The 17,529-nt window shown below is 42.6% G+C and overlaps 1 protein-coding gene across 1 annotated transcript in view; it reads left to right on the top strand.

Moving 5' to 3' along the window:
* The window catches only part of RAPGEF1 (Rap guanine nucleotide exchange factor (GEF) 1), an 84,421-nt gene that overhangs the window by 15,869 nt on the left and 51,023 nt on the right, over nucleotides 1–17,529 (top strand). Inside the window, exon 2 of the mRNA XM_010287900.1 lies at nucleotides 16,241–16,380. Coding sequence (XP_010286202.1) covers nucleotides 16,241–16,380 — 140 coding nt within the window. The remainder of the gene's footprint in view (nucleotides 1–16,240; nucleotides 16,381–17,529) is intronic.

Here is a 17,529-nt window from a genome sequence, read left to right as displayed (position 1 = left end):
CTGTTGTGTAAAAAAACCCCCCCCCCCCCCCCCCCCCGTGCTTCTAATTTTTTGCTTAAGACCTCAGGAACAGTCTTGAAGACTTTATTATGCTGTGCCTTTGAACTGACCCCCATGTATTTCCATCAAGACATTAGGATGACCTTCCCTTTCCTTCTATTCTCAGTTTAAATTTTCCTGTTGTGGGAATACTAAAAAAAAAAAAGATAAAATTGAATTGTAATTAGTCATATGTTAAAACAACCAGCCTAAAGCCAGCAGGAAGAGCATCCTCTCAGTGTCAGTGTACGAGGCCGTGTGTTAGTATGCCATTTCGGCTGGGGCCGGATCTCTTGCGTCTATTGACCACTCATGCATTTAACAGTCTCGTTTTGTGGCTGCCCCCATGTCTCTCTCCTTAACACGTGCCCCTTTTCGCTGATAACTTTCTGGCCTCCAGGCTACTGACAGCTGTTGTCCACTTGCTGCTAATTAAGAAAGCAGCATGAGCGATGGGAATGTGGATTGAAGAGACTGAACCCCCCTCTCTGCAGCAAAGCATTTCAACCTGATTAAAGAGTCTGACCGATCGGCCTCTTTTTTCCTCTCTGTAGATAGCCTGTTTGCTCTCAAAACTCACATGTGAGGCGCTTTCTGCGTCTCCATATTTTTTAGATCCTGCAACAATAAGCCATGTCAGAACAGATTTACCATTGAAATAGTGGGCACGTGTGAAATTTAAGCCACTATAAATCCACATATTTAACATGCAAAGCATTGTGTACATCTGTGCTCTTATGTAGAAATTTAAATGTCCGTTGTATTTTGTAACTAAAATGACACATACTTTGTTGAAAATGTAGAACTAGCTATAAGAATCAAGATCATCGTGAATTAACAGCACTGAGGTGGATGGACTGATGATTTCAAAGATTTTCTTCCTTTGTTTAAGGATTTTCCTTGTTTGGTTTCCTTGTTTTGTTTTTCCTTGTTTTGCATCAGGTCGCAGTGGGTGACCTTTTGTGTGATATGGTTAACGCTGTGATTTTTATGCTCCAGCAAGAGAATGGCTCGAACTTTGGAATTGCCTTTCTGGTCTGTGCTTCTGTGGAGGTAAAATGATAGACTGAGCTTAAGATAATACAAGATTGTTGTGTTAATACACAATCAGAGATGTGAATTCAAATAAGAGTGATGGTAATTTGGTAGAAGAAGCCTTCTCCTGTAGCACTGATGCGCTCTGGAGCTGTTTACCCTGAGGAATATTATGATGCTCTGTATTTCAGATTAGACCTCCAAAATTCAATCTGAATTCTTATCTGCAAAAAGCGGGCTCTGTATAGCCCCTAGCATGCTTTTAAAGCAGTGTTGTTTGTTCTCATATCTGGAATATAATTTTTCTTCTTCCTGTTGTGATTTTTCTCATGCTTGGCTGTTACCTTTTACCGTGGAGATGACTGTTTCTTGATACAGTAATTCCGCACAATCAGAGTGTCTCTTTAAAAGCACTATGTATATATAGGAGTAAAATGTATATTTAAATTAAAAAAAAAAAATCACTGCCAGACTTGGCTCCTTTTCCAGACTGAAAATCCTTTAACAAACCATGTCTACCACAGTATAATAGAACAGTAGGAACATATCTAGGGAGAGGAGGATGTACTTTTGACTGTATTTACGGGTGTTCACCTTATATGCCCATCATTTTGCTGCATGATCACTTTATGAAAGAAGCCTTGGAGCATTTGACTTCAGCTTTTCAAATAAAGAAGTGTTTTATATTTGTTTGAAGTTGAACAAGAGCTACTCTACCAGTCAGTGTTATCACATATTCGGCTAAACACTTTCAATTCTAAAATGGTAGGAAATGCAAAATGTAGCGTGCTTATAACTAACTGAACTAGGCAGACTCTTTGGGATATGGCTGGTTCAGGGTGTCAAAGTGCTATAATTTCCTTGGGTGGCTTTCTGTTTTCCCTTGAAGAGAGCAGATGCTGCCACGGTACAAATAGAAGAGAAATCCTATCACTAGATTGGCCCTGACTCCCCAAGCTGTAATCTGTAAATAAAGTGATTTATGGGTATTATAGATCAAAACAGTGTTTCATTTTTTCCTCCAAGCAAAACATTACTTGGAAATAGATCATCTCATTATTGGACTCTGGTTTGGTTAGTAATTTTATGAAATAAGCCTGGTAGACGTAATGTTAGAAAATTAATGGGACGATTTCTCTACTAGTAAGAATTTATGGAGACTCCAAATCCCCGTCTATCTTGCTGTGAGAGCTAATTAAAAATATGAGGGAGTGGTTTCTTGGTTTGAAATGTTGAAAGTGACTGTAAGCATTCCTACTGTTACGTCTGGAGAGCTTGTTAGGGATGGTGAGATTGGTTATGCTGGGTCATTTGCTGTGAATATTGGTCATTTCTTTCACAGTAACCTGATAATTGTTTGGACAGCTTTGCCAAACCGTTTACTATCTGCTGCCTGTTGACTGGCAGTGCATTTCAAGCCGATTATAGGAATATTATGTGGCTTTGGGATCACCGTTAGTCCTTTTTTCCTTTAATGCCAGTCACGGTGACATCAAGAATTGAGCTGCCATCATCCAGGTAGGTCCTCTGCCAATATTGATACGGTTTTGCACCTCTTCTGCATTAGCTTTTCATGTGACTGATGGCAAGTGTCACTTGCTCTGAATCCCCACCTTTTATCTCTTTGTGCCATGAATTTCTGGCTGTGTAAAATGAAAAACCATCACACAGTCATTTCAGAGACACAGGGGTGGCAGTTTTGACATTAAAAGGGCAAAAGAAACATTCTGCAAATTCCTATGTAAAAACTAGGTGCCTGTTTGGTGCTAGGATAGGCTTTGTTTAGACTATTGTCTAAATGTAAGCCTAGAGCTTTGCTGCGAGGTCTACAGTTGCCTTCCACTGGGTTTGTGAATGACAAAGTATTTCAGTGGAGCTGGCAGTTCTTTGTTGGGTTGTTTTGTAAATGCAGACCCGATTCTTAACAGGAGAGCACAAAACAGGAATTTCTGCTTTACAATGGGAAATCTTGGATTTATGCTATTGGAGGAACAGGTTTAGTTCCTCTGCTTTCCTGATTCCTTATAGTACCACAGGAGTGTCCTTTACAGAAATAAAAATTACAAAATAAAACCACTCCTACCAACTGGGAAAAAGGAAATATATGCAAACAATTCTGAAAACAGGCCACTGGATTGTAGGGAGAGTGACTACAAGAAAAATCTCTATAGAGTTTTGTCATCTTCTTCTGTTGAACAAAGCTGGACTTTATCTGAGCAACAGGTTCCCATATATATGAGAATTATCCTTAAATATTTCCATTTATTGCGCATTTGGCTTCTAATTAGCTAAATCCACTTTGCAAGTGGACAGTCTTATTCCAAAGTAAAACTGTGTAGGGAGTAAATTGGGAATATTGCGCCCGAGTTTCCAACCTTCACCTTGATTGAATTAACTTTCCTGGATGGAAAAGCCCTCTCATGTATAAAGTCTGAGCTATAAGGTTTTTGTGGCTTTGAATATTGGTACATTTTATCATGATAAATTACTGGTGTATTATAGTTTCAAGCAATCTCCCTAAAAGTATAGATTTGTACAGCTGCCAGGAAACCAGCTCAGCTCTTCACCTGCTCTGTTCTCTGCCAACGAATGGCAAACTAACTTGACTGTGCTTGAAGTATTGAAGTATTTTCTCTATATATTTTTAAATTATCTTTTACAAGTTATTTGAATATCTGTTGAAAATGTCTTCTGTGAAGGGCATCTTTCAAAGTTTTTATATGAATGAGTTCAGTTGCATAATTTAACATTGTGACTGCTATATATAGTGTTGTGCTTTTTTATCAAATGGCAGCAATCAAGGCATTAAAGGTGTTTTGTACCTATGGCTTGTGTGTAATATCAGAACCGTCATAGAAATGCTTAATGTTTGAAGTCATATAGACTGTAGGAGCCTTCTGCGGAGGAACTCGGGACTCTCGATACATTTTAATGAAGGAGGTTTTGCCGAGTCAAATGCCTTTTCCAAGATTTGTTTGAGACATCTTCAAGTTTTGCGCTCTTTGTAATAGACACATAGCTGGTTTTCAGGTTAATAAAGAATCATGGCACATTTAGTGTATTCATACTTACCTGACTGCTGAGTTGCCAAAAATTAAGCAAGAGCGATATCTTCCATCTGTCATTCTTCTACAGAAATCAGCAGTTTAGAAGTAGATGTAGCTGAGAGTTTATTTGCTGAGCTTCAGAGTAGAGTTCATGAATACACAGAGGAGAAAAAGAGGCAAAATTTGTTTGTTTGGGGAGGGAGGTAAATTGAGTTTGTTGTGTAAATGTGTAAATAGGATAGAAAGGAAAGGGAAGTTTCCTCAAAACACATGCTAAAGTAAATGAAGTCCAAACTCAGATTGGAAATCTCCTTGTGAAGTTGTGAAGGGCGTCGTGGGAGAGTGCTCCTTCTGGGGAGCAGATGTTTGCTGAGGTCCTGCAGTCAATGGCTGCAGTGTTCAACTCCTCTACACACAGATATTTCTGCCAAGCAGCACCCCATCTCCTCTTCTTCCTCCCTTTTTTTCTTCCCCCCACCATGAGTTTTCAGATGAGAGTAGAGAAAATAGAAAGGTCTGTGGGGCTACCAGTCTGCCCCTTTTTTTTTTTTTTTGTTGCTATTGCAGAGTCTCAGACCCATAATCTCTTAGGCGTAAGTATTTTTTAGCTCATGTGATACTAGATAGCAATTACAAAGCTATGGGTTTTAACTAGGCTGCCACAAAGCTTAGTACTAGATGTTTCTTATACTGCAAAATAAAATTAATAAACATGGATCGTATATACAAAGTCAATTCTGCGTTTGCAACGTTATAGGTCATTGTTTATTAGTTGAAAGATGGTTTATAGCATTTCTTGTTGCTTTAACTGCAGTGTAATTTTTTCGACTCATTGGCTGAGCCCAGTTGAAGGCTCACAATCCAACAGGGATGAAGCTTGTGCAGGGTCGTTGTGCATTAACAGTTGATAATATTAAGCACAGAAGGTCTGGGAGCTATTTACCCTTCTAATAATGGTACCAAAGGTATTTTTTTTAAATATGTCTTCATGTCTTTCTGAACCCAACTGCTATGACATACTAAATCCACTGCAGAAATCGCTAGGTTATTGGATGTTTTTCACAGTGAAAGAGCATAAAGTTAATCACACTGAAGCTTTGACAAAGCACCAGGCTTAGCCTGACGGAAGAAGCAAGGCTCTCTGGACATGATGGCACACAGCCTGACCCGACCCGCCGCACTCCCGGGGCTGCTGGACCCAGCGCCACACGTCCTGAGGCCTCGTGGAGCTGGAGTTTCTTCTTACAGACTAGCTGCTGTTTTCCAAACGGACGTCCTAAGCTCCCAAAGCATTGCTCTATGTACCGCAAGCTGAAATTAGTATTGATTCACCTTTCAGGGCTGGATGGCAGGATCGCCACACAATCGCGTGTTGCGTTGCAGAGACTTAAATATTTAATTTTGGCAGTTGTGGTTTTGCTACTTTGTCAAAACCAAATTAGATATAAATACTGTACAAAATTATTTCTTATTTATGGAATCGTAAGGTCTCTCTGCCAGAGAATCTGGGCACTGGGTTTTAAAACATGCCTTTTTTTCGTGGAGTGGTTCTTTGAATGCATTCACATGGCACCCTATGCCTCCTGGCAGGTATGGCTCTTGGGCAAGATCTCACTTTTGAAACCTGATGCCATGCTCTGCACTGGATGCAAAATGATAAGGGAATGGGCTGTGAGTAAAAACCTCACTCAAGTAGCAGTTAATTCACCAAGATTTATTCGGTGATAAAAGAATTGTTTCAGCAGGATTGTAAAGAGATGCTGAGATAAGGTTCAACTTTGTTTTTGGTAAAATACAGTCTCAGCTTAGTTCCCTTTAGCTATCGCCCGCTGTTGTGTGTTAGCATTGAAGGTGTTTCTTCTTGAAATGCAGGCCAGCTTCCTGTATCAGTAAACTGGAAGCTCATTAAAAAATAGAAACTGGTTCTTAGTAGGGCCCGCTTTTGGTAATTTCCATTAAAGGTAAAGTACCTGTTTAAATACAAATAGTCAGGGTGATACAAGAAACAACACTGCATGCCAGCAAAGAATTAAGCGCCAAAGAAATCAGGCTTGGCATCCCCTCGTTAAGTGGGTTTTCAAACTCGTCACTGCATTAGACTATGTAATATTCCAAAATAGCTGCTTTTTCTTCAGCATTAAATTAACGAGTAAAATTCTAGTGACTGTTTCTGTGCTACCGAAGCCCCAAGTCTTCAGCAGGCTCAGTTGTGTTGCAGATGACACAGATTCCTTCAGATTCCCTTCACGTTTCTGTTGACAATTGTTCAGATCTTCTAGCGTTTGCTTTTGTGGAAGTTCGTTCATATCTTTTTTAAGATGTATGTTTGTTTTAAAGTCAGGATTTGCTGAGAAGGTTGGGGAGAACTGCAGGTGTTCGTAGCAGTATGCCTTCTCCTTGAAACCTGTCATCTGTGGGAGCGATGTAACCAGACGGTTTTAATTCAGGCATGAAGAGACAGGATAAAATAGAGAGTTGTCACAAATAATTGTTTAATGCTAAAGTAACTTTTAATGTTTATGTGCAGTAGAGTAAAAAATAGATGTCTCGGACTCCATAAGCTACCTCATGTTTCCTGCCATGATGGTCTAGGGATGTGCTAATCCTACAGCTCACAAAGGCAAAGTCTAGTATTTCCTCTCCCTCCTGGGCTGTTCAGTTCAATTAACATCTTGGTTTCCCCTTGCTGGAGGCACTGATGTTTCAAATTGTGCTTATAGAAGACTAAAATTTCCTACTGCCTGTAGGCAGGCAATAAAACTGGCTGTTTTTGGTTGCAGATCCTATCAGGTGTAGCATAGGATATGGAATTGAGGATATGGCCTGCAGCTTCTTAACCCTTTATGTGAGCAGCACAACAATAATGTAAAAGCAGCTTCTGACCTGATTACATCAGACACTTCACACCTCTGGTGCCGCTGTATCACTTGGCACACGTGCTTGTCTGTGTATGTGGAGATAGAGAGCTGGCCCTTTAGGGCAGCAAGTCGTACTTTAAAGTTCAGTGATTTGCATAGCCCTCCTGTGATGCCTTGTTTTATTGAGTAAGCAGTATTAGGGAATTTTACACTGGTATTGCAGTGCCTCTGTAGGAGATACTGCTGGCCTGCTTCCTGAAATTCATTTTTCTTTCTCTTGCAGAGGTGTGAGCCCCCAGCATGGTGCACTGGAGTTGTGCAGACATGTTTAATCTTACCGAACCCAGTATCTGCTTTGCAGCATCTGAGCCCCGAGGACACAGTGCTAGTCAGAACAGTGAGAAATGAGGCTTCCTTGCGCAGAAGTTAGCTCATCTCTTAACACGCATGGAAAAGAGCTTATATCACACTCTCACCTGGACTGTTGCCCTTAATCTATGGCACTTGCTGAAGAAGGAAATAAAATTGAGCATGTTTAAGCAAATGCTTTCCATGTTTTGATCTCATTTCTTGTGCTCAACTCAGAGGAGTGTGGGCGGTGGCTTCTGGGCAGGGTATAAGGTTCCTCCCAAGCCTACTAGAAAAGAGGGGTTAGCTTTGCAGTTCAGCCTGAATGTGCAAAGAGTCTGTAATCAGAGGTCAAAAATAAAGATGTCTATAATTAGTAATGTCCAAAGCAACTGGAAATTGTGTCAGGCAGATCCGAGCCAGCTTCTCTTTTTTTCCATCGCCTAATGAATGAGAGCTGAAGTTACTCTCTGAGGATGAAAGAGGGCTGAGTTTTTCCCATTCAAAACTGGTGCTGTGGGGTATATGCAAAATCAAGACTCTCATTTACAACCTTGTTTTTCAGCTATTGAACCTGTAGGCAGGTTGTGAGCAATTAGGCTTTTCCCTAAAGCATCTAAAATAATGCGTTTCTGCTTGCCGTCCTGCAGAGTGCCAGTGACGACATTCTGTCACCTTGGAGATGGATAAACAGCTTCAGCAACATCGGGTTATAATCTTTCAGGTCTGAGTTTCAAAGCTGACAACCGTATGACTGAAACACAAGTGAAGCAAAATTTTTTCAACATGGAAAGGGTCTAAATGTGTTCGAGTAAAATGAGAGGAAAGGAGAAAGAGTTTAAGCGGAGCTCAGTGGCAGGGCTGTTTGCTTGGCCATGGCAGCAGTGTGAATGAAACGAATTAGCTTTGGCTCACATGCTCCCTAAAGCCTGGAGTGACTCAGGTAGTGCGCACGCATACTTGTGCCTGCAGGGCTTTATTTTTAGATGTCTGAATCACTGTCACGACTATATCCTCATAAAGCCGTTAGACGAGTGGGGATGCCCACGGACCCCATATTAAGTCATGTTTGGTGAACAGAGAAATTCAATGGATTCCGTCACAACCATTGCAATTTCTGTGTTCCAGGCTGCTTGCTGAAGTAATGGAGAGGCTATGTCTTGTAGCTGGATTTTTTTTTTTCTCGTTTAAAATTAAATGTTTAGTTAACAACCTTGGGGGTTTATATGTAGAGCAGGGTAAGCATGCACCACAACAGTCATGTTGATGTTGGAGGCTACTTGACTCTCTTGTTGTTTTAGTGTTGCTGGCACAGGGGGAGTTACGAGTCATGTTACTAGTGTTGTAATCCCATTAGTTCTCTCCGGCTTGCGGGGCTGTGCAAAATCAGTACTTAAATGGGAAATTACCAGAGACTCACCAGATGCTGCACAAAGGTTTGCTAGTGATTTGGTTAACGGCAACATTTCTGCTTGTGAGTTGATACGGGACCAATTTGCTGGAGCGGCTTGCTTTCACATAAAACAGAGCAAAAGTCCTGTCTGCTGCTTATCAATAAATTACAGTATGTTTTTCAAAAAGAAGTCTCAAAGCCAGGTTTGGTGTGCTGGAGGAAACAACTTGGGTAGCAAAGTTCTACTCCCTTAAATCCCTGCTTGTTCAAATAATTGTACCTTTTTCCTTTTTTTTCTTTTTTTCTTCTATAAATTGGTTGGGGGGCATTGCTGCAGTTTTCAGCAGCTACAGGATTCCTGGTTTGTGTCTGCATGCAAGGAGATTTCTCTCTTCTGAAATACTTCAGGCTAAAAGAGGACTAGGAAGGAACCTCGTCAACTGCTCTGAACTTGCTCCTTGGTCTGGTGCACCTTCTCTTCGTCGCAGCCTGAAGATTTGCTTACAAATATGAAGCTGGAAGGAAGAAGAGCTGTAGTACTAATGCACCGTAAAATTAATGTTGTTGACTGACCCAATCCTTTTCGCTGCAGTCAGGAGACGTGGCTGAATTGATAAGTTGCCCTCTGTGCTTCCCAATTCCCTTGCAAACACTGTGAGCTCTTCCCACATGAGGTTGCTGCAGCTGGAGATGCCTCATTCATGGTTGCTTAGAAAGGGGAAAAAAAAAAAAATCAAAATAAAAATGTGCTCTCTGACAAATAAAAATCTTTTGCTTCCTCTGGAGGCCCCAGAGGGCGGCATAAAAAATAATGAAGCCTCTGAGTCAGTGAGCATTGCCTGGCCAGCTGAGAGGGAACTGAGCCTCCCTTTTCCATAGAAGTTTGTGTGCTGTCATTGCACATCATTAATGCTCGCTGGTTTATGCTCATTCACTGTAATGTTGCCAAAAAAGAAGAAGGGCAGTTGGTCTTTCCGCTCCCAAATGCTGGCTGCTTCGAAGGTGACGTGATGTTAAAGGAAAAGTTTCTTTAGCACTCAAGAATGATTGTTTGATTCTCGAGCTGCCCTTCCTCCACCGTTTTCCTGTAAAACCTGGCGGCTCTCCTAGCAAACTGATTCCCTGGAGAGGGACTTGGAGCAGCTTACAAACAGCTCCACCTAAGGTACAAAGGTTAGGGTGGGCAAACTTCCTGATTGACACTGGACCCTCCCTTTTTTTTTTTTTAATCCTTTCCGAATCCCCTACCGGGTCTATTTTTATTTCTGAATAAATTCTCTTTGCTCAGTCTCTGGGGCTAATGGCAAAGTTGAGAAAAATAAACTCACAGAGATGGAAGTGGTAGGTCTGAGGCTTCTGTAGCAGCTGTGATGCAGCAGTGATAAGCTCAGACATTTAAAAGGGATATTTTAATTCTGTTCTGTCACATTCTGTCTTTTCTGTATTCAGGATCGCAGCTCATCCTTTTGAGAACATACAGCATCGCACAAGTGCTGCATATCAGCATTTTTCATTTTTTGACTTCTAACCATCCCCAGGACTTCTGCAGAAAGGGGGCATGAAATGGAGCAGAAGGCTGTTTGCTGCATAATGCGAGAGCTGAGTCATGTTGCAGGTGTGGAAGGGTCGAGAACGTATCTGGGGTTCTCCTTTAAAGTGCTTCCTCTCCATCCTTATAGTCACACACTGGCAGGCTTGAACATTTTGTCGCAAGAAAGACAGAGATGGCCTCCACCACAAAACTATAAAAAATTCCTTTTAAAAGTGCCCCTGCAGTAGCTTTCTCTTGCCCACAGCCCACTGGTGAGCTTCACGTCATTCCTCCTCCATCGGCTCTGGCAGCTGTTCTGTGGAGGAACTTTGCCGTTGGGAGAGGCTGTTTGAGTATAAGGTTAGAGCAACATTCTGCAAAGCTCAAAGCCTTCAATTTTCTGTCAATCACTATTATTTTAATGTTCCCATTATAGGAGAGCCCAAAAGCTTTAGCCAGGGCAAAGGCCCCACAGATTTCTGTACTTAAAAGTATATAGTAGCTACAGCCCTTGCCTTAAGGGTGGCAGAACATGGTTGGGAATTCTGGCAATATTCATATATAGTCTTGAAAGACCTGTGCTTTGCAGCATGTTTCATGATTATCGTGGGAAGCTCTCCTGTGCCCATCTGTCTGTCCTGAAGCGCCTGTTCTCCTGTGTTTCTGGCAGCAGGATTGGGTCTAGAGGAGCCAGAGCCGTAGCCCCTCGCTGGGTAGCACATCGCAGCACCAAACGGACAGCCTCTGCAAAAAGATTGTTTTGAGCTGTAGCTCATTATTTTTTCCTTTTGCTTCAGAACTCTTAAAGTCTCTGTCAGCTAGAGTTCAGCTGAAGCCTTGCAACTTGCCTTTTGTCTTCTACAAATGATGGAGCTGAGCCCAAGGGAACAAATGCCATTTTAATGGGCATCGTTGTGTAACTCATTACATAAGTCACCTCTGCCTTCAGAGGACTCGTGGCATAAATGGCAGGAGTGGTTGATTAAAAATGTGCACAATAGCTTCATTATGACATGGGGAGAGATGTCTGCTGTTGTTTTTAATCTGATAGCTTTTAAATATGTGCATCCATCAGACACCCAAATGGCCTTTAAAAAGGGAACCATTTGTGGGATAAGATATTTTAGGCTCCACTTCTCTCTAACAAGCCGCAAGGGTCAGTTCAAGCTGGAAAATGTAATCCTTTTTTAAGGCTTTGTCTCCTCTGAAGCTGCAAGGTTTTGGTGTGTGAACACATACAGAGTGACAGAAGATGGAGGGTTTAGGTTTTCAGGTGAAAGGAAGAAAAGAGGTACTGTATTCTAAAGTTCGGGGGTTTTTTATTTAAAAAAAAAATCTATTTTCAATTTGTTTAGTATGGTCCAAGCACTAGACAAGTTGAACAGTTCAATTGCCCGTCCCTGCTGCTGGAGCCTGCCTTGTCATTGAACTGTGCCTTGGTGACAAAAACATGACCAGGAGGTGCAGAAGCAGACAGGGGCTTATTTCCCATCTCCGAAGCCTCCCATGTGCTGGTTACGAGCAGCTGGCCTGGGAGGCGGCTGGTGAGGAGGACCTGGCAGCTGGAAAGCCTGCTGTGACTGAGCTGTGTAAAAAGCTGAACTTTCACTTTGACTTTAAAGTAAATCGCTGCTGGGTTAGGTTTGTGAAATTCACCAGCGTGCGCGTGTTTTGACTTAATTTCTGGTGTTCATTTGAATCTGAGTGGAAAGTGACTGCTTGACTATGGCAGTGGTGAACACTGGGCTTTGACTTGCCGGCTTTCTCCTAAGCAGCCTAGGTTCTTCACCCACAAGCACATAAGCTGATTTATCTGCCTTCCCTTGTGCCTCTTAATCCGCTGTCCTTTAAAATCTGCAGTTCTTTCCTCACCAGATTTAGCTTTCTGTCAGCAAACTGGCAGGCAGCACCGCTTCGCCGGGGCTGGGGGAGCTGCCGGGGGACGAGGCGGCTCCTGGCTGGCCATGGCCTCCTGGCCCGGGGGGCTCAACGGGAGCCGAAAAAACCCTCCGGTCACACCTGGCAGCAGGGCTGCTTGGAGCAGGCGCGTAACGTGAGCTTTCTCGTGTTGTGTGTGTGGCCGGACCCCAGACGCGTGCCGGCCGGGGGAGATGAGCCCGAGAGCTGAGCAAGGCCATGACTCAACAGCTGGAGCGCGTTCAAGCACAGCGGAGCAGGAGCCTCATTAATAGGGGGATGGAATTAGCAGTGAAATGAGTGACATATTAAAACTTCCAGTCAGAAATCAAGAAACTCAAATCCATAGTAAAGTAATTTTGAAGCGATTTTTTTTTTCCAGCAGCAGAGCATCCAGAGGGATGAAATATGAGGGGATGGAAAGTCAGTGGTTCCTTTGAGACAGAAGCACTTCGATACAACAGTATTTCTTTTCTCCCCTTCCAGCTGAAATCACTCCCATCCAGCTTGTTACCCTGTCTTTTCCCATTCATCTGATAAATATTTGGACACTGCATAGAAGTGCGGGGTACCCTCCTCCTGCGTACCAGAAGGGAGAAAGGGAAGTTCAGAAGGCGGGTGCTGAGACTCCAGTTAAACACTACCAGTTATTCATCAATAAGAGGCGAGGGTAACATGATAGAACAATTTCCAGTGGGCAGACTACCAAGCTCAGGAGCAATCTCAATGCTGCATTAAGGGGTTTGGTTACTGTAGAGAGGCAGGAAGGAGCAAAGGGACAGGAGAAGCGGTTTGAGCACTGCCGTGGCTCTGTTTTCTGCTTCTCTTTGTAGGTTATCACATTATGTGATCTGTAAAGGCATGCTGCGCTGTTTGAACTTTTAAATTGGACAGACATAGGACGTTAGACATTTAAATTAAGATGTAGTGTAAAGAAAGTAACTTTCTCAAAGCAAACCAGTGCTTCCTAAGTTTAGGAAGTCTTGCTCAGCTGTGCTTTTTGCAGGAGAGTTTCATGTTCATCTGTAGAAGCTCAGGTGACTTAACGCCTTTGAGCAAGAATACCTTCCTATTTAAGTGTAACTTCTTTTTCATACCACTTACTCAGATTCATTAAAATGCAAATTCTGTTTATAACTCTTGAACGATGTATCTGCTTGAAAACCGTAAAGCCCAGTAAGTGCCAAATAACGTCTGTTGGCACTCACTGAATATAAGTGCAGTAGCTCCACCGCTTGATTCACAAGTGGGGGGAGAGGGACGAGGGCCTGCAGCTTGATGGAGACTTTGTAGTCACTGATTCACCCTGGGCTCCGTTTAGACAAGTTGCTTCACCTTTGTGCCTCCTTCCCATCTGCAGAGTAAGGTTAAGACCTAACTGGTCAAGGATGAGACAGATATGTTTGTAATGTGCTTGGAACAAGAAAAGCACTATTTTAAGTGCAAAGTGTAATTTGAGTGTAAGAGAATATTGGTTTGTGACTCATTTGTTTAACTGCAAATGCATCAGAAACTTATGAGATCTGGAAAATGCTTGTTGTAGATGGAAAGACATGGTAGTAAAAAGCTGCATTAATTTGTGATCTTCAAAGCAGGACTTAGCAGGGCTGTACAAACAATAACATTTATTATTTTTGCAAATGTCAGCTGGTTTACTTCAGTAGTACTATTTTAAGAAGTTCCCGTTCTGCTCCAGCCATTTACTCCTATCCTCTCTCTGTAGGTCGGTGTCCCCTCAGAGCGTGGCGTGCAAATGATTCAATGTCTGATGTGACAGAAGGGTAAAGAGAGCGAAGGGAAATGGTTAGGCTGGTGGTGAAGGGAACCTGCTGTCAGCAGAAGAGAAACTTTCTCCACTGACAAGACATCTCCTTTTGGAGGCTCCAGGCCATACGCACACATTGGTTCAGCTGCTCCTGTGCCTGCCCCATAAAGGTGGGCAGAGATGTCTACTGAGAAGCAGAAATTCTAGTCTTCTGAAATCTTTCTCCCTTCCAAATTTCTTGTCCCTACAAGGCAAAATTATAGCCATAAGCAACCGAGGGTTTTGGAGGTATCGAACATTTTCTTACTCAGACAAGGAGTTTGGATCTCACTGCAGCCCATGGAGGAGCCAGACGCCATTTGTTGCTGCTACCATTATTTCCCTGTAGATTAATTATTGTAATGGTTTGCCAGTTCTTCAAAAATAAATTCAGAGCCATGACTTCTCTCGACAAGCATGTATACGCGTGCATGTTTAGAAATTCTCATATGGTGTACGAAATAAATAGGAATTATTTTTTGAGAGGGAGTGCAAAAGCATTATCGCAGCAGCCAGGAACTGTTTTCAGTGGTGACCTTCAGCACCCTGTGGAGCCGCAGAGGTTTTAAAGGTTTGGAGAGCCCCTTGTGGATGTAAAGCAATGACGTAAATTGTTGCTAAGTTAGGGTGCCAGCTGCTGTAAGTGATTCTTCAGAGGCCAACTGATATGTCTGGATCCATCTGCAGTGGCCAAGGGTTTTAGTGCCTCCCTCCTCAGTGCGTTAAACAGGACTTTATGATACGAAGAAAACTTTGAAAAACATTTACTCCTGTAAATGGAGACCAGGTCTGCAGCCAAACTAGATTAGAATCGGTGCTGATGCAGCTTCCGTTAATAGGATGCCTGCAAAATTTTGATCTAGGGGACATAACTAACCAGAGTTTTGGCTCTGGTGAAGGTGTTAATAGCAGGGTCTTAACACGCTACCAGGAAACCAAGTGTAAAGGGAGACAGCCCTTATGGGGAGGGCAAGCGCAGGTTCCTTCCCTTGAGCTGTGGTTAGGTAATTTCTGAGTATGAGGAGCGGCGTTTGCGCTGCAGTGTGGTATTTAGCTTCTGGGTGCTAGGTTTGACTCAGCAGCCTTTTCTGTTTGCAGTCTGCACGCTAACAAGGTGGTGCAGTGCTGCATGCATCAGACTGTGTCGTTTTGACTCATTATAGCCAGTGCAGTCAATTCCCAAATAATCTAAAAGAAAAATGAAACCTGCAGCAAGACTGCTTACTTTTCTTGATAGTGTAGTGACAGACAAGTTTGATATCTTCTGCTGAATTATCTGGGCCACTAGAGAGCAATTCAGACCTTCATTTATTACAGTGCTCTTTGCTCAAAATACATTCTAACTTGCTCTCTACAAGGCAGCTTAGTTTTATTTAGCTTCATGGATAAACAGATGAAAATATATTTCAACAGTAAGTCTGCATATGGCATGATGGCAAACCTTTGAGACTTCTGCTTTTATTTAGATATTCAAAAAATAACAAAAATATGATTTTTAAAAGGGTTGGTCAGTTCGGTAGTGAAACTTCTTCAATGATGCCCTGGTATTGAAGCAGTTCCTCTGTTCTGTGGTTTATCTGGTGCATTTGAAGTGAAAACCATCGGGAATGACAAGGGCTGGTATTTTTGTTCAGATTATCCATGGAGCCACATGCAAAGGAGATGCTACCAAGTGGGTAGAGATCAGCAGCCTGGGAAGGGCTTTATGTTGGACTGTGTTTTACTTTCCTGAAGCAGCCACCACCCTGGTGGCTACCACAGGTAGAGAGCAGAACTACCATGGGCAGAGAACCCTGCCTGCGCACCCATGGTGGGCACTGACTCCCAGCCAAGACAGGGGCAGGAGCTCTGCTCTGCCAGAGGTCTGTGAACAAGTCACTTTATCCCCTTGACTAAGTTGCTCATCGGCAAAAGAGGGACGATGATTACCTCCTTTGTAAAGTACTTTGGGATCTGCTGGAGATAAGTGCTTTTGAGAGGTGTTTTTCCTTTTCTCTCCAAGGCACAGAGCGGTAGCAATCCCACTGTTCCTGCCTTTGTACTGCAGCGTCGCTGCCTCCGAGGGGAAGCAGGAAATGATGGTGATATTGCGGTTGGAAACATAATAGAGAGCCACAATTTTTATTTTTTTTTATCCTGTTCCACTCAATAAATTTACATGGCTGCAATGTTTTTCGTAGGCTGGTCTTCCAGATAATGCTGTGACACAACTTCCCTGGTTTCGACAAATATACCCTAATCCAGTAACGCATTTCTGTGTCTTTCTAGATTCTGAGCGTTCCCATCTCTCCTCGTTCACTATGAAGTTGAAGGGCAAGTTTCATTCACCAAAAATAAAGAGAACCCCTTCAAAGAAAGGAAAGCAAGCTGACCTGACAGTGAAAACACCAGAGAAGTCAGCGAACAAAGTAAGCAGACAAAGGACATGTTATGTTAGTCTTGCTGATTTCTTGCTTGCTGGTGCTGTTTATCAAAATCCACAGTGCTGCTTTAGATGCGTGACTTCGTCCTCCGCAGAATTCGGCAGATTTTTCAGGGATCCTCAGGGTTACTGTATGGTTAGTTATAAACTGTGCTGTGTAGTATAAAATAGGAGCAACCAAGGCATGTACTTGCCTTTGGAGAGCCTGATGAGACCTCCTTCCATAAGCGTTTAAATATCTCATTGTGGAATGTAGTTTATGGCTTGACACATCCTCTCCACTTGCACACCCTATGGTTTTGCTTACAGCTTCCAAATAACTGCCTGGGTTTGGGGTGTGATCCTTTTAAAAAAAAAAACCCAAAACCCAGGCCAGCAAATCCTTGAAGATGGTCCAAAGATGTGTTCAATCTCTGACGACATCAGCAGGGAGAGTCAAACAGATGCGTGCAAGCATTCCACACACCGTTCCTCAGACCCAACCTACTTCAGGTCTTCTAAGAGCTGAGGTCACCACTCTTTCCCGGCACAAACCTATCAAAGTGTCACCTCCTCTGCTGTTGTGACCTGATTATGTAGACTGGAGACTATCTAGATAACAATGCTGTTACAGTCAGTTTTCAAGTATAAATCTAAGCCAAGAGTTAGGAGCAGTCGAGGTTATTTATGATAATTCAAAATCTTTTCCAGTCGTTGTTGGAAATCTCATCCAATGTGCAGCGCCAGACATGCAAACTTTTTTTAGATTATCTCTGCTGAGGATTGTTGTAGTGTTATTGAGAGCAGTCAGCAAGATACAGTTATCTCGTGCAGCGTGATGTGCTTAACACCCAGAGAAGTCAATGCAGGGCTTCCTAGCACTATTCTGCACCATCAGGTGGAAGATGATGAGGCTTTTATATCCCAGGCTGTAGTTGTTTGGTTTTTTTCTTTCCCCCAGGAGACTATGGATATACTTTCTAGGGAGTCAAGCACCTTGTATTGCTGGCTGCTACCGAAAAATAAAAAAAAAAAAAAACCCTGGGAGTACTCCTTGAAGGCTTTTAATTCCAACAATGCTTCAGGATCATATATCGAGATGATTTAGAGGCCTGCCTTTCAATTGATATGTGACCACATACTAAATAAATTAGAA

This window comes from Phaethon lepturus, unplaced genomic scaffold (assembly GCF_000687285.1).
Source record: "Phaethon lepturus isolate BGI_N335 unplaced genomic scaffold, ASM68728v1 scaffold41295, whole genome shotgun sequence".
NCBI lineage: Eukaryota > Metazoa > Chordata > Aves > Phaethontiformes > Phaethontidae > Phaethon > Phaethon lepturus.
Note: the sequence above shows the minus strand (reverse complement) of the source record. Positions and strands in the feature narration are given on the sequence as shown.